Source organism: Lepidochelys olivacea (assembly GCF_965140295.1).
Source record: "Lepidochelys olivacea isolate rLepOli2 genome assembly, chromosome: 20".
NCBI lineage: Eukaryota > Metazoa > Chordata > Testudines > Cheloniidae > Lepidochelys > Lepidochelys olivacea.
This window is the reverse complement of record NC_140430.1, coordinates 343,179-364,686: the sequence shown is the minus strand read 5'-3', so window position 1 is coordinate 364,686 and position 21,508 is coordinate 343,179. Positions and strand designations below refer to the sequence as shown.

Sequence of the window (21,508 nt, the reverse complement as noted above, 5' to 3'; positions counted from 1 at the left end):
AAGGACAACCCAGCGAATTACAGACCAGTCAGCTTAACTTCTGTACCCAGAAAGATAACTGAGCAAATCATTAAGCAATTAATTTGCAAAACACATAAGAGATAATAAGGTGATAAGTAATAGCATGGATTTGTCAAGAACAAATCATGTCAAACCAACCTGATAGCTTTCTTTGACAGGGTAACAAGCCTCATGGATGGGGGGGGGGGAAGCTGTAGATGTAGTATATCTTGACTTTAGTAAGGCTTTTGATACTGTCTCGCATGACCTTCTCATAAACAAACTAGGGAAATACAACCTAGATGGAGCTACTATAAGGTGGGTGCATAACTGGTTGGAAAAATCGTTCCCAGAAAGTAATCATGAGTCCTTCACAGTCATGCTGGAAGAGCTTAAGGAGTGGGGTCCCGCAGGGATCGGTTCTGTTCAATATCTTCATCAATGATTTAGATAATGGTAGAGAGAGTACACTTACAAAGTTTGAGGACGATATCAAGCTGGAAGGGGTTGCAAGTGCTTTAGAGGATAAGATTAACGTTCAAAATGATCTGGAGAAATGGTCTGAAGTAATTAGGACAAATGCAAATTACTCCACTTAGGAAGGAACAATCAGTTGCACACATACAAAATGGAAAATGACTGCCTAGGAAAAAGTACTGTGGAAAGGGATCTGGGGGGTCGCAGTTGCTAAGCTAAATATGAGGCAACAGTGTAATGCTGTTGCAGAAAAAGCAAACATCATTCTGGGATGTATTAGCAGGAGTGTTATAAGCAAGACACGAGAAGTAATTCTTCTGCTCTACTCCGCTCTAACTAGGTTAGAGGTTAGGTTAGGTTGTGTTCAGTTCTGGGCACCACATTTCAGATGTGGTCAATTTGGAGAAAGTCCAGAGAAGAGCAACAAAAATTATTAAAGGTCTAGAAATCATAACCTATGAGGGAAAAATTGGTTTTGTTTAGCCTGGAGAAGAGAAGACTGAGAGGGGACATGATAACAGTTTTCAAGTACATAAAAGGTTGTTGCAAGGAGGGAGAAAAATTATTGTCCTATCCTCAGAGGTTAAGAACAAGAAGCAATGGGCTTAAATCACAGCAAGGGCACTTTAGGTTGGACATTAGGAAAAACTTCCTAACGGACAGAGTAGTTAAGCACTGGAATAAATTGCCTAGGGAGATTGTGGAATCTCCATCATTGGGGATTTTTAAGAACAGGTTGGACAAACACCTGTCAGGGATGGTCTAGATAATACTTAGTCCTGCCTTGAGTGCAGGGGACTGGACTAGATGACCTCTCGAGGTCCCTTCCAGTTCTACGAGTCTATGTCAACTCCAGCTACGTTATTCATGCGTAGCATAGGTCAACTTACTGCAGTAGTTGAGACATAGTCCTATTAACCTAGCTACTGCCTCTCAGGTAGATTACCTATGCTGCCTGGAGAACCCCTCCAATCAGTGTAGGTAATGTCTCCATTGAAGCATTATAGGGATACAGCTACAGTGTTTTTAAGTGTAGACAAGCCCTCAGTCTCCCTCAACCTGCGGCTATTCAGTTTGCTGGCCTGGAAGTGGATAATTTTAGAAGAATGGCATCAAGGCAGACACCCCCCCCCGCCCCCGTGTGGGGTTTTGAGTAAAATTGTGTATTGATGTTGATTTAACTGACTTACTCCTCCACTCAGGTGGTTCTAGTCACATACTGACAAGAGGAGAAGTAAATAAAATATTTAATCACGTGATCAAAACAGATGCTTACACAGAGTTACTTTGTAACGTCTCTCTAGTGCAGAAAATCTCCAGACACGGTAGTGTGCCTGAGGAAAACCCCAAGTGATCTAAGCTAGCCCTCATTTGTGATCGGGAAGGGTTGCACGTGCTACCTGGTTACTGCAGCAGGCGTAATCTCAACCTAGCCTCTGGCCAGGCAGCCGGCCAGAGAGCAGGACTCAGTCCTCAACGACCCCTGTCTTTAGCTGGTTCTGGTCAGGCGGCTTCAGGGCTTTCTGGCGCTGGAAGTAGCGGTAAACCCTGGCGCTGCAGAGATAGCCCCCGTAGGCGGTCAGAAGCATCATGGAGCCGGAGAAGGCCTTATACCCAAAGTCCGCGAGCTGCTTGGCGGAGGCCATGCTCGTCCCCTGGAAAACACAAGGCCGGTCTCAGCCGCGGGTGCCGCGGCCCGCCGAGGCCTGGCGGCCAGAGCCCGCGGGGCCCAACGCGCTTCGCCCGGGAGAGCGCAGGCCCGTCCCCTCCCGCGGCGAGCCCGGGCCCGTCCCGTCCCCTCCCGCGGCGAGCCCGGGCCCGTCCTGTCCCCTCCCGCGGCGAGCCCGGGCGTGCCCGAAGCCGACCGGCCTCCGGCAGGTCCCCGCGGGGCCGGGAGCAGCCCGGCTGCCCATGGCCGCGGGCCCCCGAGCCTCGCACACCGACCGCGGCCTCCCGCCGCCGCCCGGAGCGACCCGACCCGACCCGCCCCCCCGCGCGCCGAGCGGCAGGGCGGGCCCAGCCCCCGCGACCGTCACCTCCTGCCGGGCGCGCTGCGAGAGGACGCGTCTCGGAGGCCGGGGTCGGCGGCAGTTCCGGGTCGGACGCCTCGCGCGCACCCCGCCCTCAGCCCGGTCACCGTTCCCAAGAGGCGACGCCCTTCCGGTCACGTGTTCCCAGCCGGGCGGCGGAAGTCAGGTGCCGTAGCGCAGGGCGTTCTAGGCCGGTGCATGCTGGGGGCTGTAGTCTCCGTGGGTGTCTGCCCCCCTCGGGCGGGGCGGGGCGGGGAGCAGGGCGATGGGGGAGCCAATGGCGGTTGGGGGGCTGGGGCAGTGACGCGGGCTGTCTCCCCCTCTGCCTGTCCCTGCGTTGCTCAGTAGCCTAGCCGGCCACAGGGCGCCTGGCACGTGACCCCCCCAGTCACGTGCACGGTCACAGCCCCCCCCCCCGGCAGAGCGGAGCCCCCAGTCCCACGTGCCCCCTGATGCTCCGGGCCGGGCCCGGCGCGGGGTGGGGGGGGGCTCAGAGATCAGTATCCCCCGCCCCTGCGGAAACCCCGTCACGCCGGGGGGGGCGGGGCGCGGCAGCACCCCTGGTGCCCGCACCACGGCCCCGCCCCCGCCCGCTATGCCCAGCCCCGCTGGCTCCCGGATACCGCCTGAGGGGGCGGCGGCGGCGGCGGCGGGGGGGGCCTCCTCCAAACCGCTCAGCCTGTGCCGGGGGCGCGCTCCGGGGGGGGGCCGCGCTCCGGGGGGGGGCGCGCTTTGGGGGGGCGCGCTCCGGGGGGGCCCGCGCTTTGGGGGGGCGCGCTCCGGGGGGGCCCGCGCTTCGGGGGGGCGCGCTCCGGGGGGGGCCGCGCTTTGGGGGGGGCCGCGCTTTGGGGGGGCGCGCTCCGGGGGGGCCCGCGCTTTGGGGGGGCGCGCTCCGGGGGGGGCCGCGCTTTGGGGGGGGGCGCGCTCCGGGGGGGCCCGCGCTTTGGGGGGGCGCGCTCCGGGGGGGGCCGCGCTTGGGGGGGGCGCGCTCCGGGGGGGGCCGCGCTTGGGGGGGCGCGCTCTCCAGCCCCCCCTCAGGGCACCCGGCTCCGAGGCTGCTTCGGTGCAGGGAGCGGGCGGGCGCGGCAGCGCGGAGTCGGGCTTGGGCGGGCTGCAGCTCGCGAGCCTCCGGGTCCCCTCGCGGACACAGGCGGGCCCGGGAACACGCGAGCCTGCAGCGGCCGCCGCCCGGTGCCGCTGGCTCCCGCCCAGCCCCGTCACCCGGGAGTCTGCCCTGCTGCGACCGCTCCTGCCCCAGCCTCCCGCCCCGCTCGTGGGGCAGAGCCGGGGTCCGCCGGGGTCCGCCCGGCTCCGTTCGCCTCCGCTCCGCCCCTCCACGGGCTCCTTCCCCACGCGCCTCCCACCGTGACTCTACCCCCTGCCCCCCCGCGCGACATCAGCTGCTACCCCCTGCCCCCCCGCGTGACATCAGCTGCTACCCCTGCCCCCCACGTGTGACGTGAGCTGCTACCCCTGCCCCCCCCGCGCGACATCAGCTGCTACCCCCTGCCCCCCCAGTGTGACATGAGCTGCTACCCCTGCCCCCCCGCGTGACATCAGCTGCTACCCCCTGCCCCCCCGCGCGACATCAGCTGCTACCCCCTGCCCCCCACGTGTGACATGAGCTGCTACCCCTGCCCCCCCCGCGCGACATCAGCTGCTACCCCCCTGCCCCCCCAGTGTGACATGAGCTGCTACCCCTGCCCCCCCCGCGCGACATCAGCTGCTACCCCCTGCCCCCCACGTGTGACATGAGCTGCTACCCCCTGCCCCCCCCCGCGCGACATCAGCTGCTACCTCCCTGCCCCCCCCGCGTGACATCAGCTGCTACCCCCTGCCCCCCCGCGCGACATCAGCTGCTACCCCCTGCCCCCCACGTGCGACATGAGCTGCTACCCCTGCCCCCCCGCGTGACATCAGCTGCTACCCCCCCTGCCCCCCCCGCGTGACATCAGCTGCTACCCCCTGCCCCCCCGCGCGACATCAGCTGCTACCCCCCTGCCCCCCGCGCGACATCAGCTGCTACCCCCTGTCCCCCCATGTCTGACATGAGCTGCTACCCCCCTGCCCCCCCCGCGTGACATCAGCTGCTACCCCCCTGCCCCCCACGTGTGACATCAGCTGCTACCCCCTGCCCCCCCGCGCGACATGAGCTGCTACCCCCCTGCCCCCCCCGCGTGACATCAGCTGCTACCCCCCCTGCCCCCCGCGCGACATCAGCTGCTACCCCCTGCCCCCCCGCGTGACATGAGCTGCTACCCCCGGCCCCCCCCGCGTGACATCAGCTGCTACCCCCCTGCCCCCCCCGTGACATGAGCTGCTACCCCCTGTCCCCCCATGTCTGACATGAGCTGCTACCCCCTGCCCCCCCCCGCGAAACATCAGCTGCTACTCCCTGCCCCCCCATGTCTGACATGAGCTGCTACCCCCTCTGATCCCCCCACGTGTGACATCAGCTGCTACCCCCTGCCCGCCTGCGACATGAGCTGCTACCCCCTGCCCCCCCAGTGTGACATGAGCTGCTACCCCCTGCCCCCCTGTGTGACATCAGCTGCTACCCCTGCCCCCCACGTGTGACGTGAGCTGCTACCCCTGCCCCCCCCGCGCGACATCAGCTGCTACCCCCTGCCCCCCCAGTGTGACATGAGCTGCTACCCCTGCCCCCCCGCGTGACATCAGCTGCTACCCCCTGCCCCCCCGCGCGACATCAGCTGCTACCCCCTGCCCCCCACGTGTGACATGAGCTGCTACCTCCTGCCGCCCCGTGTGACATGAGCTGCTACCCCCCTGCTGCCCCGCGACATGAGCTGCTACCCCTTGCACCCCCCCGTGTGACATGAGCTGCTACCCCCTGCCCTTCCAGTCTGACATCAGCTGCTACCCCCTGCCCCCCCACGTGACATCAACTGCTACCCCCTGCCCTCCCGCGACATGAGCTGCTATTCCCTGCCCCCCCGTGTGACATAGAATCATAGACTATCAGGGTTGGAAGGGACCCCAGAAGGTCATCTAGTCCAACCCCCTGCTCAAAGCAGGACCAATTCCCAGTTAAATCATCCCAGCCAGGGCTTTGTCAAGCCTGACCTTAAAAATACCTAAGGAAGGAGATTCCACCACCTCCCTAGGCAACGCATTCTAGTGTTTCACCACCCTCCTCGTGAAAAAGTTTTTCCTAATATCCAACCTAAACCTCCCCCACTGCAACTTGAGACCATTACTCCTTGTCCTGTCCTCTTCTACCACTGAGAATAGTCTAGAACCATCCTCTCTGGAACCACCTCTCAGGTAGTTGAAAGCAGCTATCAAATCCCCCCTCATTCTTCTCTTCTGCAGACTAAACAATCCCAGCTCCCTCAGCCTCTCCTCGTAAGTCATGTGTTCATGAGCTGCTACCCCCTGCCCCCCGCGACATGAGCTGCTACCCCCCTGCCCCCCCACGTGTGACATGAGCTGCTACCCCTTGCCCCCCCATTTGACATGAGCTGCTACCCCTTGCCCCCCCATGTCTGACATGAGCTGCTACCCCCTCTGCTCCCCCCACGTGTGACATGAGCTGCTACTCCCTGCCCCCCCAGTGTGACATGAGCTGCTACTCCCTGCCCCCCCCCCCGTGTGACATGAGCTGCTTGCTTGTCTCCCGCACACAGTAGCATACCGTGCTTTTCCTGTGGTCCGCAACCCTCCCATAAAAAGGAAAGGAGTCCTTGTAATTTGTTCCTCTCTAAGGTGCCACAAGTACCCCTTTTCTTTTTGTGGATACAGACTGTTACTCTGAAACCCTCCCATACTCACCTTTCTGTTGTTCATGTGAGCCCCTCACAGCACTCACATTAGATGTATTGGGGAGGAGAAAGAGGACAAGGGACTTGTATTCCCCTAAGGTAAGTTTGCACAGCAGCAGGTCTGTTGAGGCTGCAGCCTGCTTACCGCCGAACAGGTGTCCCTCTCACAATAACACAGCACAAGTCACCTGTCACCTGTCACAGAGTCCCCGGGCGATGCTCTGGAACTGCTCCCTACGAGGCCAGGCAGGACTCTGGGGGAGTCTCCTCTCTGGGAGCAGCCTGTCTGCGGGACACACAGCTCCCCTGGCTTCCACCTTCCTGGGTCTGACCTCGGAGCATTCAGCATCCTCTGCCCCATGGCGCGCTTCCCCCAGCGAGTCCGCCCAGGCAGGGTCCTGGGGAAGCCAGAGGGTCCTGCCCCCCAACTCCGCAGTCAGACGTGACTCTCAGCCAGCCAGTAAAACAGGTTTATTAGACGACAGGAACATGGTCTAACACAGAGCTTGTAGGTGCAGAGAACAGGACCCCTCAGCTGGGTCCATTTTGGGGGGCAGTGAGCCAGACAACCCCGTCTGCCCTTCACTGCATGTCCCCAGCCAGCCCCAAACTGAAACTCCCTCCAGCCCCTCCTCCTCTGGGCTTTGTCCCTTTCCCAGGCCAGGAGGTCACCTGATTCCTTTGTTCTCCAACTCTTTAGATCTCACCTTGCAGGGTGGAAGGGCCAGGCCATCAGTTGCCAGGAAACAGGGTGTCGGCCATTCTCTGTGTCCAGACCCCTGCACACACCTGCCCTCTAGGGCTCTGCAACGATCATACACCCTTATCCCACCCCCTAGATACTTAAGAACTGCATAGGGGAAACTGAGGCATCCCCACAATATTCAGAGGAAACATTAAGAACAGTCCCGCTTCGTCACAGCACCCACAGTTGCTATGCTGCCAGGATGCCGACTGAGCTCCTCCAAAGGGCCAGCAGCAAGGATATATGCTCACTGCTGCTAGCCCTGCAGCCTGAGGGCTAGCACCCTAGTGCTGGCTTCATAAAAGTTTGCTCCAACTTGAAAGTCCCTCGCAGCCACAGACAAACTGAGAGTGGAAATGCTTAGGCTGCTTCCCTGCTTGCTTCATTTCTGGGTCTGCTGGCAAGTAAAGATCCCCCCCCCCCCCCCCCCCGGGATCAGAACAGATGCAGCTCTTGGAGCCGCACTGACATCCAGAGTGCCCTTTGACGTGTGCTGTGTCTGCAGAACATAACTCCAAATGGCAAAGGGGAGACTTTTTATAGCCAGTGACCTCCAGCAGCTGGGCAGGGCAGGGGAGGGGAGCTTTTCCCCACGAACAGTGAGGCTCTCAGAGACAAGCTCTGCCCATCCTTGCCCCAGGGGATTTGGGCTCTGTCACACCTGCAGTGAAGTCTGATGGTAGGACCAAGCTAGCCACATCCTAGGTAAAGCTGCTCAGTGCTAGCACATCAAGTTCAGCCCTCGCTACTAAAAATCCCTCCACTACTGGATGTGACAAGGCAACCTGGGGGATACAGGAAGCACCTACCTGTAAAAGAAGCTGCTGCAGCCACATCCTTACACACACCCTGCCAGCCTGGCATCAGGCACTGCAATATCTGGACCTCTGGGATCTGGGGCATGCAAGGTCAGGGTGTAAGAAGCCTGCTTGCAGGGGGACTGGAGAGCAGCTTATGGGGCAGGGTGAGAAGCATTTCAGAGACCCTCCCACCCTGCAATGGGCCTAGGCTGGAGTAATTCAGAGACTGCTCTGGGGGAGACGCTGGGACTCAGCTGTGGCTGGGTGGGAGAGTCCTCCTGCATATTAATGCGGGATCTCTGATAGAAGCACCTCATGCAAAAGGAGCTGGACTTCTCAGATCTCCAAGGCAATAGGAGCAGAAAGCCAGCACCAGGACTGGTGTCAGGGTGCAGGGGCGTAAGGTTCTTTCTCTTCTCTGTAGCTCCAGCAGGATCGGGAGGAGGCTGAAGCTGGCAGCCTTCTATACAGTCAGTTCAGTCTAAAGGTCAGAGGGTATCTGGAGAGAATGAGCATCTAATAAAAGGCACAAGAGTGACAGTAGTATCAGCAGATTAAGTTCCCCTGGCTAAAGCTTGGTGGGAGGGGGATTGGAAAGCTCACTTAGGACAAGGTGTGTTTTACAGGGAGGCAACCCAGCTGGAGGTACTTGGACAAGTTTTGCTAAGAGGAACCAGCGGTCCTGGGGGAGAACAGCATGGAGAATAAAGCCTCAAGGAACACACCAGCAAGATAGCATGTCAGGGGAGCCTGTGGAAATAGGCTCTGGGGTTACAGCTGCACAAGCTTCTTACTGCAGGGTCCCAGCCCTATTCCCCCGCCCCACCCCTGGGTCCCACTTATGGAGAGACATAGAAACAGGATCCTAGGACTCCGCCCAATCCCTTGTAGGCAGCAAGATCTCAATTGCCCCAGTTCCTTTGGGTCCATCCCATCCAGCGCATGAAATGGAATCACAGCAGTCAGCCAAGGCACCAGTTAGAAACTGGAACCCTGCAGCCAGCCCTGCCACTCAGCTGTACCTGCCTCCGCTAGGGGCTCTATACCATCCCTCTGGGGTACAGCACAGAGATTTTAAGGCCAGAAGGGACGGTGGGGATGCATTAGTCTGGCCTCGCACTGGCCCTAGGTCCAGCCAGCACCAGCAGAATGAGACTGCAGAGACTGGGGGCTGAGGTTTTTTTCATGTCCCCATATTATTTTAATTAAACATTCACAATCAAAGTACTTTCATGTTCAGCCAGCCAGAGACACCAGGCAAATCCAGCGCTGGGGGTGGGAGAGCATTTTGCTCACTCACACCCATGAGCCCAGCCTGGGGCACTGGGAGGCCACAACCTTGTGAAGCTGTAGCAAGCAATTATCCAGCTTTGTGACAGGGTTCAGACAGGCTTGTAACAGGTTTGCTAGCTGAGGGGCCATTTTCAAAGGCAAATAGGGCAGCAAGGTGCCTGATGCCCACTGAAAGTCAACAGGGACCCCAACTCCCCTTTGTGCTGGTGAATGTCTCCCCTCCCACAGCCTCCAGGTCAGGGGTTACTCCAGGGAAATGCAGCTCAGTTGACAACTGATGGCCCCTATTATAGTGGACAGCTTCAGCCTCCCTAGCTGGGCCTGTCAAGAGCCCACAGGCAAGAGCAAGAGGAACATCAGGGAGGGTGCAGCCTCCAAGGCACACAAGTAAAAGCAGAGACAGGCCCAAAGAACAGAATCCAGATGCTCTGGGGGCCAGGAGGCTGTTCCAGGTCCAGCCCATTTCTTGATTAAAAGCAGCTTGGCCCAATTGCTCAGGAAGGTGCAGTGCTAACAACATTCACAGCCAGCAACCCACCCATCCAGGTAGGGGAGCCCACTTCAGTTCTGACTTAGGGACATGAGTCCCTTCGTTGCACTAGCCAGACAGGAGCTGCACAAAGCTCAGAAGGGACGAAGAGCTACATGGGACACAACAGGGAGCTGCAAGGCAGAGTGGCCCAAGAGTCACAGGGGACAGGAGAGGATTCAGGAATCTGAGTATCCAGTGGGGTTTGCTTTGAGCTGCAGAGTAAAAGGCCAAAGAACTTCCTTTGGCTGCTTCTAACAATCTGCAGTGGACACAGCCCTGGGAAACTGCCTTTTGACACCTGTGGAGTTATCTTGGCACAAAAATGAGACTTCACCCTCACCAGTTTGATTGGGTCCTGGCAGTGTCACAGTCAGGGCTGGGCTGGAACCAAGGCAATGGAAGAGACTTCGGGGAGCAGTGTTTCATGTGCAGGTGCTCCTATGCCCTGGGGCTGATTATACAAATGAGGATCAATGACCCCTTTTAAAATCATAAAGAGTTTGGCAGTGGACAGATAAAATCTGGCAGGTGTCCGCACATGTTCTCAGTCCCTCGCTGCGGGGAGGGTAAGCTAAAAAAAATAGTAACAAACTACCACTGCTGCAGACAACAAGGGACTTTTGCCCTGCCAGGCAGCCCCTGTCAGGGATACAGCGCGCAAAAGTAGACGGTCCTCACAGCCAAAGCAACCTCCAAATGCTTCATCTACAGACAGCTCACGAAGGAAGCCCAGAAGAGCCGCACAGTGAACAGCACCAGTTGCATCACTGATGAGGAATATGATGCCATGTCCTCCCCAAGGAGGATATCCTGGGGGCCAGCAAATTTTAGACACCCCAGAGAAGGAGGGAGTTCAATTTGGTGCCTCCATATAGAATCAACAGAGCATCGCCAGGCTGAGGGCTACCCAGCCCCAGGGAGATGGAAAGGACCCCCCCTTACTCATGGTCTGCCATGGCTCATGGAGGATCCATTGTCTCTGTACATGAAGGCTCATGCTCCGTCAGTGGCTTTCTCCCCGTTTCAGACCTAGTTACATGTGGGTAGGATGGTTCTGGAGGCAGTTGATGAAGTCAGCGACGGGTTTGCCCTCGTAGCAGATCTGATAAACAGCAGTGAAGAGGGGGAACCTATGGGCAGATGGACAAAGTGATGCACTATGCAGCACTGATGGTGGCAAATCCATTTCTAATACATACAGAGTCTCAACCGCTGTAGCATCAGCTGCAGGAACAACAGGGATCCCTGCACCCCACATCTTTTGCTTACCAGCACTTAGCACTTTGGGGCAGGAAATGAAGACTGGTGTATCCAGCCGAGACTACAGAGGCAGATCAGACCGGACGTTGATAGAGCACAGCCCCGATCCTGGCATTAGCACTCGGTGCCACAAGATCTTAATGACCACAGACATTTGGTGCCTCATTCAACAGGTGACACCTCCCCCAACCCCTCTGCTGGGCATTGGGGCTCAACACCAATCCAGGGGGAAGAGTGTCTCCTACTGAATCAGAAATGTAACACCTTGCTTTTCCCACAGGTCTCCCCTCCAAGGTCTTGGCCAAGATGGCCCTACTTAGCTTACGAGATCTGCAAAGGTACATGCCTGGCTTTGCACACACAGGAGTCAGGACCCTGTGGTTGCACTCAGAGGTAACTGGCAAGTCACTGCTGCACCAAGATGATCTCTTCTGGGTTTAGCACCAGTTCTACCTGGCCTGACATGTGAGAAGAGCAGCATCACCTGCTCTAAAAAGCCACCATGGCTGGGGTGGTTGCAGGAGACTGGAGCTCCTGTTCCCATATCAGGCAAGGAGGGTGCAGTTTTGCAATCCAGCATGCAGAGCAGCTGATGTGCAGCCCCCAGGCAGGCCTGTCCTCACATGCACTAGGCACCTACCCAGGCGGCTCATAAATGAGAAACCAGACTGGAAGGCAGGAGCTGGTGACAATGGCAGACACTGCCCATAGTGCCTGACAACACCGCGGCCTGGGAGCCTAAGAAAGGCGAACTCCAAAAGCTATATGGGCAACAAGAGAGACACTGACGCAGGGACAAAGTGCCAGATCAGCTAACGAGGAATGAGCTGCTGTCACCATCCAGCTGCCCAACTGGTGGTTTGCTGGGATTTCACCGGAGTTAGCAGGCTGACCCTCTGTCTCCACCAAGGACCTTGATCTCTGGGGCAGACAATCCAGACTCTGGGGCAGGTCCACTTCTACTACACATGTGGGTGCAGAGCTAAGGCTTGGGATGTGCCAGAGAGCCCGACCTACTCATAGGTGGGGCTCCAAGGGAGACCATGGGCAAGGCCAAGGGGAGGGGCAACAGCACTCACTTCTCCACCAGATTCTTGTGTTTGAGGATGTGGTTCAGCTCGGCGGACGTCTGGGGACCCTGCAACTTCTGTCCATTCAGCATCTCCTTCTCCAACTGCTCAATGGACTAAACAAGCCAAATACAACCCAACCACAAGGTGAGCTGGGCCCATTCACCGGCAGCCCCCGGCCCCCAGCCTGTCCTTCCTTCCCCAGCTCGGAAAGCTTCATCACAGGGGAGGACCAAATGGGCTGCAGAGAGCAGCCACCGCCTGGATCTGACCTGCAGGCTCACAGCTGTGCACCAGGGCTGTGTCAGGGCAGAGTTCTGTCCAATTATGGGTGTGGAGGAGTTACACTTCCCTCTGCAGCATTCAGCACTGGCTGAGCCAATGCAGCAGGGATAGTGAGTGCTGACCAGATTCACCAGGAAAGTTAGGCCACCGGGCTCCGACCCACCAGGACAGGGCACCTGTTGCTACAGCCCATTTACTGCCCAGCCCCATCCCTCCTCCTCCCACAAAAGACCAGGAGGCTCAGGTCCCTGATGTCACCAATGTTCCCCACCCTGGCACGCACCTTCCCAGTCTTGGCAAAGGCCTCAGCCACCCTGCGGTTTCTGCCACCATAGCAGGTGGTGATAAGGTCGGCGATCCCACAGCTCTCCAGGAAGGTGGTCGAGGTGACAGGGCCTTTGCAGAACAGCTTGGCAAAGGTAATCATTTCCATCAGCCCGAGGCGAATCACAGCTGCCTTGGTGTTGTCCCCGAAGCTCAGGCCATCACAGAAACCAGCCCCTACAGCTACGACGTTCTGGGGGGATGACAGCCCAGAGGAGCCTGTTACCAGCAGGGCTCACCCTGTCAGTGCCACAAGCTGCCTGCATGTTCCTGGAGCATCAAGGCACCTTCCTGAGGGCCCATACCTGCTCCTCCTGCTCAGAGTGTCAACTAAGCAGGAGTGGATCAGGCCAGCACCTGGATGGGAGACCTAGGTGGCATCCTTCCCACTATGTCCACTTGCCTCAGCATGGGCATGCTGCTGGACTTGGTGTAACACTGAGGCCTCCCCATTGCTCCCATGATGCTTTGTGCCAGTGGTGACCCAGCCAAAGTCCAGCTTGGGCCTCTCCATTTAGCCTCCCTAAATGCCCTGCAGAGATGGCAGGCCAGGCCTGTTGCTAACCCGATGCCCTGCCCTTTCATGCACCTTGAGGGCCCCGCAGATCTCCACAGTGTCAGCCTCCGGTACCACAGTGATCCGGAAGTTGCACGTCTGCATCAGCTCCTTCAGGATTTGCCCATGCTCCAGGTTCTTGCAGCCTAAAAGGCGGGGAGGGAGTGGAGCAGCATTACTGGCAGACACCCTGGAGAGGATTGTGCCCACCTCCAACCTGCCCAGTAGGGGAGATGAACGCATGCCTCCACACTCCTGATAGCTCAGCCCCTCTTGCCAGGTGTTAGAGCTGGGGCCTTGCAGAGCAGTGGGGAGGGATCTGGTTTTATCTACACTAGGGCAGCAGAGATGGCACATGGACTGGTCCAGCCCCTGTGCCGAGGCTCCACAAAAGGACTCCAGGGTCCTACCTGCAAAAGGAAGCAGAGGTGCAGGTTTCCGGAGCAGGATTCCCTCCTCTGGGACACATCATTAATACAGGAACACAACTCCAGCTGCTACACATGGTATCTCACCCTGATCAGCTAAATGCAGGGCTTAACAGCCAGGACTCCTGGTTTCCATTCCCAGGGTTCCAGCAACCCAGTTTGACACATCATAGTAACAACCAGATGGTGCAGATGGGGAAACTGACACACAGTGGGGACCAGGGCCGGCTCCAGGCACCAGCGAACCAAGCAGGTGCCTGGGGAGTCAAATGTAAAGGGGTGGCAATCGGGCTCTGGGGCAGCAATCTGCCCTCGGCAGCGGCAGGAATCTTTGGCAGCTGCTCCGTCACAGCACGTTTCACGCTCAGTGGCAATTCGGCGGCCGCACCATCACTCCGCCACTGTGTTCGGCGGCAAGTTTTTTGGTTTTTTTTGCCGCTTGGGGCGGCAAAAACGCTGGTGCCGGCCCTGGTGGGGACAACAGTGACCTCTGTGGGCTGCTGGGAGCGGGGGGCTTAATGCTTGTGAAGTGCTCTGAGACTCCCTGAGTGGATGGGGCAGAAGGGCAGCGCATGAGCACTACCCTCCAAATATAATTTAAATCCAAGTCTTGCCAGGCCAACAGGCAGCGTGAGCCAACCCCTGTGGGGTCCCTCTGAATTTCATCCAGCACTCCTGAACATGCACAGACAGTGCCCTCATGGAAAGTCCTCAAAGTGTTGACCGAGGAAAGCATCGACAGGCAAGGAGAAATAAACCTGCTGCAAAGTTCCTGCATGGATGCTGGACAAACACAGACTGGATCAGTCGTTAGCCTTGGTGGCCTTGGGATATCATGGGAGACAGATGGTCTATCAAGGGCTGACAGCAGCAAGGGGTGTGGAGTCTGCAGCTGTTGCAGTGATAAAGGGAACCACAGCCTGGCTCTTTGACATTACAAATCCCTAAATGCTCCCCCCACCGCCACCCCAACCTATGCCCCTTGTCCCTCTGCTCCAGGCTTCAACTCTTACCCTCATAGTGGATTGATGAATGTTACTGGAACATGAAGCAGTTGCAGAGCCCTGTTGCTAATTCAACTGGAGACAGAATCACGATTTTGACTTAATAAGGAGCCTATACCCAGAGCACCTCTGGCATGACTTTAACATGCTGAGACCTAATTAGGGACAACACGTGCTTGGCTTTCCCTGCCTGCTCTTGAGTTGAATGAATGCCACCTTTATGTGTGAGTCACTCATCTCCTCGTGGGGGCAACAAACACGAATACACACAACAGACCCCCAAGGGGCGAGGCACCTGCACTGGGTCACTGCTTCTCTGCTCTAATCCCCCAACAGCTCCCCAGGGATGCGCAATGGAGGCTTTGACCTGTACAGCCATAACGGCGGTTGGACCCAAGTTGCTCTTAATACGCTGTGACAGATGCTGCAGGGAACAATCCTACCCTGACCGGATGCATAGTATTGTATGACCATAACCCCCACACTGCCTCTCCAGATCTGGGCGGGGTCCCTACTGCTGGGCACTATACAAACGAAGGGTGAGCCACAGGTGTGGCCTGGGTGACCCTGACTCCAAGCATCCAGGTTTGAAATTTTTGCCCTAAATTAAAAAAACCCATGAATGTAACATGGTACAAGACCCAGCTCAGCCTCTTGGTTTTCATGCTGCAACACTGCTCCTCTGCTGTCTGCATTTTGCCTGAGTGGCGCCCCATAGGGCAAGGACGTGGCTGCTATGCATGGCTGGAAAGTGCCACATTCAGGCTGCAATGCTAGATAAAGTAATATCCCCAAAATAGTTCCCAGGAGACCTGACCAACTCCAAGCCTCTGGTGCATCCACCAAGATATAACTGACATGCACCCATGCCATGAAAATGGTCCTCAGTCCTGCCAGCTCTTGGACTGATACTGTCTGTGTGGTTGTGCACCACCCAACACAAAGGGGCTTTGGCTGCTAGGCACCCCCGTGATTAGGACTAAGAGCATGATGGGTTTACAACATTCCAGTCTGCCTCCCCCCACCCCCTTTGCCGTGTCTTGCCTGCTTTTAAAGCCAAAGCCACCTTTGAATTTCATGAACGGAAGAGGTGCCCAAGCCAGCCAGCCACTCTGTTGATCTTGGCTGCTTCTATGTTTAACAAACAGGCCACACAGCGGGCCTGTCATCAGCTGAGCTTTCCAGCTGCCCTACTGATAATGGAAGACTGGGAGAGTGTCACCAGAAGTTCCCTTAACATGATGCCACATGGCCTCTGCTCAGTTCCCCCACAAGGCTCCAGCCCCCTTGGAGTCAAGAGGCTTGTGCCCCTTGCCAATGGTGCAAAGCCAGAAAATCCAGAAAATTCACACAGTCATACTGGTGAAGCTGGCTGATGCTCAAAGACCCACCCCGATGGTGCAGGGATGGGTTGGGGAGGAAGAGTCACTTTTCTAACGCCACCCAACTAAGCAATGGCATCAGTTCCCTCAGCATGACACCTGCAGGGGTTCCCTGCCAACCCCCAGCCCAAGCCCTGTGCCTGGGGTGGGCAGCAGGCAGGACCCCTGTCCTGGGAGGGAAGACTGGTAGAGCCCCTGAGTAGGGTGGGGTATTTTAACCCCTTCTAGCCCTGCCCCCTCCCTGGCTCCAGGCTGAGGGGGCAACAGTGGGGGGTTGGCTCGTTACCAATGGTCGTTTCGCAGAACTTCTCCTCCGCCACTTCATTGGCAATGTTGGCCCCCATCAGGACGCTCATCTCGATGCCCAGCCACTCGTGGATAACGTGCGAGATCAGCTTCAGCCCCTCTGGGCCCTCATCTACCCCCTGCAATGCAACCAGGAGCAGTGGTTATTGCCCCAGGGGGTTGGATGCCCTGTATCTCCCAAGCTCCCTCAGTTGCATTGCGCTCTGGGTCTCCTGTGCCCCACCTGCATTAAACCCTGGCCCATGGCTCACCGTCATGCCTCGGTCTCCCACATGATGATCTCTATTGTCTCCATAGTGCCCTAACCCCCACGCCCATGCCCCATTATCTCTCCACCAATCCCAATGCTTGGTCCATAATCTCCCCTCATCCCACACACCCTCTCCCAATGCCATAGCAGTATTCCCCCCGCACAGTCAAGTACCCTGTTCCTATTCCTTCTGAGTTACCCCGCTTGCTGCTCCCCTCCGTGCCGCGGCCTGAACGTGCCTGTTATACCCATGAAACCCAGTTTCCAGGTGAAAAATGCCTTAGACTCTTCCTCCCCAGCTCCTTGTCCACCTACAGACTTGGCCCCCTCTTGCTACAACCCAGCTCCCTTCCCTACCCAGCTCATGCCCTGCCAACCAGCGCACAGAGCCACCCCTGTGAACCAGGCTCAGAGGCTCAGCATCTAGATGCTGCTCCCCGCTCACACCTTGATGAGCGACACCCCGATGGTCTCCTTCTTCACATGGTTCTTGAGCTGCTCACAGAGTTTGCCGATGAACTGGTGGGGCACCACGAAGATGAGAATGTCTGCCCCAGCTGAGGCCGTCAGCAGGTCTGGTACCGCCACCTGCAGGGGAACGGGCCCATCACCAAGGAGCTGTGTCCATTGTCACAGAGCTGCTACCTAGTGCCAGGAGGGGCCTGTAAAACCCTGGGCATTACTAGGTAATGTGGGGAATGGGGGCTGCCAGAGGCTCCCCTGTGGAGGAAGCATGTTCTGCAAGGACACAGCCCACCTGAAGTCAGGAGCCACGTGACCTTCTCCCCTCAATCCTAGAGTTCAAGCAGGGTCTTTGGGACAGGGTCCAATGAGGCAACCAGGGCTTGAAGACGGGCGGAGGGATAGCTCAGTGGTTTGAGCATTGGCCTGCTAAACCCAGAGTTGTGAGTTCAATCCTTGAGGGGGCCATTTAGGGAACTGGGGCAAAAATTGGGGATTGGTCTGCTTTGAGCAGGGGGTTGGACTAGATGACCTCCTGAGGTCCCTTCCAACCCAGATATTCTATGATTCTATGGCACAGCACCACCTGGAGGAAGGCTCAGCCTATGGCCAGGACAGGAAGAGAGAGGCCATCCAAGAGGACAGGGAGGTTGGGGTGGGGACAGGAGATGAGGCTGATGGATGGGGAGACCACACACCTATCTGGGGGTCTTAATTGGGTTTAACTCTGCTCCTCTGCTGGCACATGGTTGTCACTGCCCCTAAAACACCACAGACCCCTGGAGAGACGGGGGCTTTTCGCAGGCCTGACACCCTGAAGCACAACCAGACATGCAGCGCGGTTCCCATCCAGTATGGTGTGAGGAGCAACTAGGGCACCCGTTGCATCAGTCAGGGCTGCAGTAGAGCATGCGCATGGGTGAGAAACAGGGTCAGCCAAACAGCGGGGAGGGGAGCGGGGCTCCATGGGGTAAGAGAAGCCAGGGGCCACAGTGCAGGGTGCACAGGGCAAGGTCACTGCATGAATGAGTAACTGAGCAGGAGCCGTCCCCGCAAGGGTTGCACAAGCCATTCCCTCTGTGTCCTGGCCTCAGGGAACCAGCTCAGTTAGACGACTCCGGAGCAGATAGTTATTTATTACCTCCGTCACCACGGAGACAAGCCTTTGAAAACAGGCCTTGCCCCCCTTGATCTTCACTCTGCTGGGAGAGACACAAGCCAGCTCCTCTATCCACAGCTGCATTTCGGGGCTCTGCTGTGGCTGGAGAGGGAGGCATTTGCCCCCAAGCTCCCCCGCAATCCTCCCAGCAGTTTCAACAGGAGACATGTCTCTGCCTCTTCCCAGCCTGTGAGGTCATGTGACATTGCTAGGTGCTGGAGAACAGCTGCTGGGGCCCACCCCAGCACTGACTGCATTTCAGTGGCCCATGAAGGTGTTCCTGGGGTATCGGTTGGCATGTGCTTTGGCAGTGGAAAGAGGTGGCTTAGCAGTCTAAGCATCAGGCCTGGAATCACTTCATTCCAGCAGGGTTAGTTTGTGCTTCCCGGGGAGCTGAGTGGGAGATCCAGGCAGCTTTGGAACCTGAGGATAGCTGCTCATCAGGTCTTTGCCCAATTGCAGTGTGTTGTGCAATGTTCGATTGCTGCCCTCCAGCCCAGAGCTGGCTGCAACCCCTCAGCCTCCATGTGCTTCGGAGCAAAAGGTGGTAGTGAAACACCAGGAACCTTCCATGCATCTCCCCAGCCTATACCTGATGTGACTACAGAGCCTGCCCACTGGTGAAATAGTGTCTCCCCCCTCAAAAAAAAATATTGGACTCACCACATTGGGCGGCAGTTTGTGTCCTGGCAGGTATTTGATGTTCTCATGCTGCGTGTTGATGATTTCGGTGAGCTTCTTCCCACCCACCTCCTCCTCAAATACCCACATGTTCACCGTGGTGTCAAACTGCTCCAGCTTGGCTGCATTGCGGCCCACGATCTTGGCGATGGCTGAGCCCCTGCAGGGAGCAGAGGAGGCAGATGTATGGGCGGGTGTCACAGAGGGAGAGCACAATCAGGCACCGGAAGGGGCAATGGGTCCTAAGCAGCAGAATCTCTGCGCGGGCTCTCCCACATGGCCCCGGCAGAGCAAGGCCCCCGGCTTTGGCCACGGTCACAGAAAGGGGACTGGATGCCAGTCCCCTGCCTTGAGTCTTTTCCCTGGTGGTGGGGAGGGCTGGCACTCGCCCGGGTACTGGTCCCACCAGAGCCCCCGGCAGGGCCCCAGGGCACCCCACAGACCCACTGCGGGGGGGGGGTCAAAGGAGGAGGTCGAAGGAGCGGGGGGTTAACAGGGCTAAGGACACTTGGGGCAGGGAATGGGGCGGGGCCGCTGGCTGTGTGCGGGGATAACCCCGAGCCCAGGGGCGGCAGGGCAGGGCTCCGGCGGGGCAGAGAACAAGGGGGCAGACCGCGGGGGGGCGCGCATCCAAGCCCGGCTCCGAGGCAGCGGGGCGCAAAGCCCCCAACCCCGGCCAGGGGGCGGCCCCGGGGCAGCCAGGGCCCGGCCTGACCCGCTCGGCTGGGACCCGCCGCCCCGGACGGGAATCCCGGCTTCGCCCACGGCCGCCCCAAGCGCAGGCTCCGCGGCCGGCTGCGGGATTCGGCTCCAGGGGCGGCAGGGGACGCGGCCCCCGGGGATGCTCACCAGTTGCCGGAGCCCACGATACAGACTTTCCGGCCGCCCATGGTCGGCGAAGGGGAGGCAGGCGGCGACTGCGCCGCCCCACCAGGACGGGGGGCATTTAACGCCCCCCAGGCAGGGTGGGCCCCGCCCCCGGCAGAGAACCCCGCCCCCAGGGGCCGCAAGTCGCGCCTCTCGCCGGGCCAGCTTCTTTGGGGGGCGGGGGGGCGGCAGTGGAGACACAGGAGAAGGGAGAGGAGGGTCCTTGCCTTCCCCCTCAACACGCCTTGCCCTTCCCAGACTGCCCCTTACTCACCTTTGCAAAGCGCTTTGAGGGCCATGGGAGACCAGCAGGGAGGATCATTACTGCTGTGGGCCCTGGGGTGGCACCCGCCAGTCACAGTGAAGGCTGGCTTGAGTGGCACAAAGTATCAGTGCCTCAGAGCCAAAGGCACGAAGAGGTCAGAGAGAAGCACAGCATTTACACTGAAGGGACAAACTGTGCAGGAGGCAGGGTTTTGCCATTCAGAGCACAAGGCTGATCCTGGAGCCAGCAAATGTGTTGGGGACACAGAGGGACAACAGAGGCCTTTGTGGGTTGGAACATTTCATCTGAAAGCCCAGAGACTGATGGTTGCCACAAGGCAAGCCAATAAATAAGGTTGAAAAGTAGTGCAAGGTTACAGATGAGCTACTTGGGGCAGAGGCCTGGGAGGGTTGGTAAGAAGCACGTGGGCTTTGATAGCTGAAGCAACTGGCAGGCCTCAGTATCAACATGCCTAAGGAGACATCTGAGAACTAAGCCGCTAGGGCTCAGAGACAGGAACACTCATACCTTTCTTTTCTTTTAAAATAATAAAAACAGTTGTTTCTCTCAAGCCTGAGGATTATGTTTCCTTTATCAAAGTGAAGTAACTTGCACCCAAGGTCCCAGGTGGCAGAACCAGGAAGAGGACCTTTCAGTCTTGACTTTCTCGCTTTGACCAATAAACCACACACCCCTTTACATTTTCTTCAGAAAACATTTATACTTTGCTGGAAGGGGTCAATATACTGACTCTGAGAATGGGGCTGAGGACAGGACTTAGACACAAGAACTTTACATTAATCCCAGTGCTGCCATTCAACAACTGTTTGAGGTATAGGAAGGTTGCCTTTGGGCAAGGCAGTTTCCCTAACCTGTAGCCAGGGAGGATCTCTCCCTTACAGGAATGATGTAGGGATTCTCTCTGAAGCACTATACAACCTGTAATACAAACATGTACTGCTCAGACAATTTTAGTTAATTGCAGCTTCCAAGCAGCAGTGAGAGCAATCGTTTTCATGTGTCATGCCAAACCCATGTATGCAGTGTTAGTGTAGCTGTGTTGGTCCCAGGCTATTAGCAAGACAAGGGGGGTGAAAATATCTTTTACTGGATCATCTTCTGCTGGTGACAGAGAGAGAGAGACGTTTTGAGCTTACACAGAGCTCTTCTTCAGGTCTGGCAGACTCAGATGGAGCCTGTTGGTAGCCCACACAAATTCTGGAGACTGAAACCTGAAGAGCTCTGTGCAAACTGAAAAGCTTATCTCTCTCACCAACAGAAGATGCTACAATAATTATCATCTCATCCACCTTGTTTGTCTAATGCCAATTCCACTGAGTTTTAGGTAGTTTTATAAAACTCAATGTAAATAACTAGGGCCCTACCAAATTCATATTCCATTTTTGTCAATTTCATGGTCACAGGATTTTAAAAATAGCAAATTTCATGATTTCAGCTCTTTAAATATGAAATTTCTCAGTGTTGTAATGGTAGGGGTCCTGACCCAAAAGGGAGCGCGCGTGTGTGTGGGGTGGGGGGATTGCAGTACT

The 21,508-nt window shown here is 57.4% G+C and overlaps 2 protein-coding genes across 2 annotated transcripts; both read right to left on the bottom strand.

Annotated features, from left to right (window-relative positions):
- Positions 1-1,708: 1,708 nt before the first annotated feature.
- On the bottom strand, positions 1,709-2,673 carry COX14 (cytochrome c oxidase assembly factor COX14). The gene is made up of 2 exons (XM_084610839.1): positions 2,514-2,673; positions 1,709-2,132 (listed from the first exon to the last, which is right to left on the bottom strand). The coding sequence occupies exon 2, from the start codon at positions 2,121-2,123 to the stop codon at positions 1,944-1,946; it is 180 nt and encodes a 59-aa protein (XP_084466965.1). The 5' UTR covers positions 2,124-2,132; positions 2,514-2,673; the 3' UTR covers positions 1,709-1,943.
- A 4,072-nt stretch (positions 2,674-6,745) lies between these two features.
- On the bottom strand, positions 6,746-19,784 carry GPD1 (glycerol-3-phosphate dehydrogenase 1). Its single transcript, XM_084609926.1, has 8 exons — positions 19,676-19,784; positions 18,809-18,986; positions 16,972-17,112; positions 16,255-16,393; positions 13,188-13,300; positions 12,558-12,791; positions 11,999-12,105; positions 6,746-10,789 (listed from the first exon to the last, which is right to left on the bottom strand). Exons 1-8 carry the CDS (start codon positions 19,714-19,716, stop codon positions 10,693-10,695), a joined length of 1,050 nt encoding a protein of 349 aa, XP_084466052.1. The 5' UTR covers positions 19,717-19,784; the 3' UTR covers positions 6,746-10,692.
- Positions 19,785-21,508: the final 1,724 nt, after the last annotated feature.

Bases quoted from the DNA above. Each gene is read 5' to 3' on its own strand.
- GPD1 (XM_084609926.1), bottom strand. From the start codon at position 19,716: ATGGGCGGCCGGAAAGTCTGTATCGTGGGCTCCGGCAACTG. The intron at 18,987-19,675 runs GTGAGCATCCCC...TGCTCCCTGCAG, and splicing joins ATCGTGGGCTCCGGCAACTG to GGGCTCAGCCATCGCCAAGA. The intron at 16,394-16,971 runs GTGTGAGCGGGG...GTTGCATTGCAG, and splicing joins TCGGGGTGTCGCTCATCAAG to GGGGTAGATGAGGGCCCAGA.
- COX14 (XM_084610839.1), bottom strand. From the start codon at position 2,123: ATGGCCTCCGCCAAGCAGCTCGCGGACTTTGGGTATAAGGCCTTCTCC.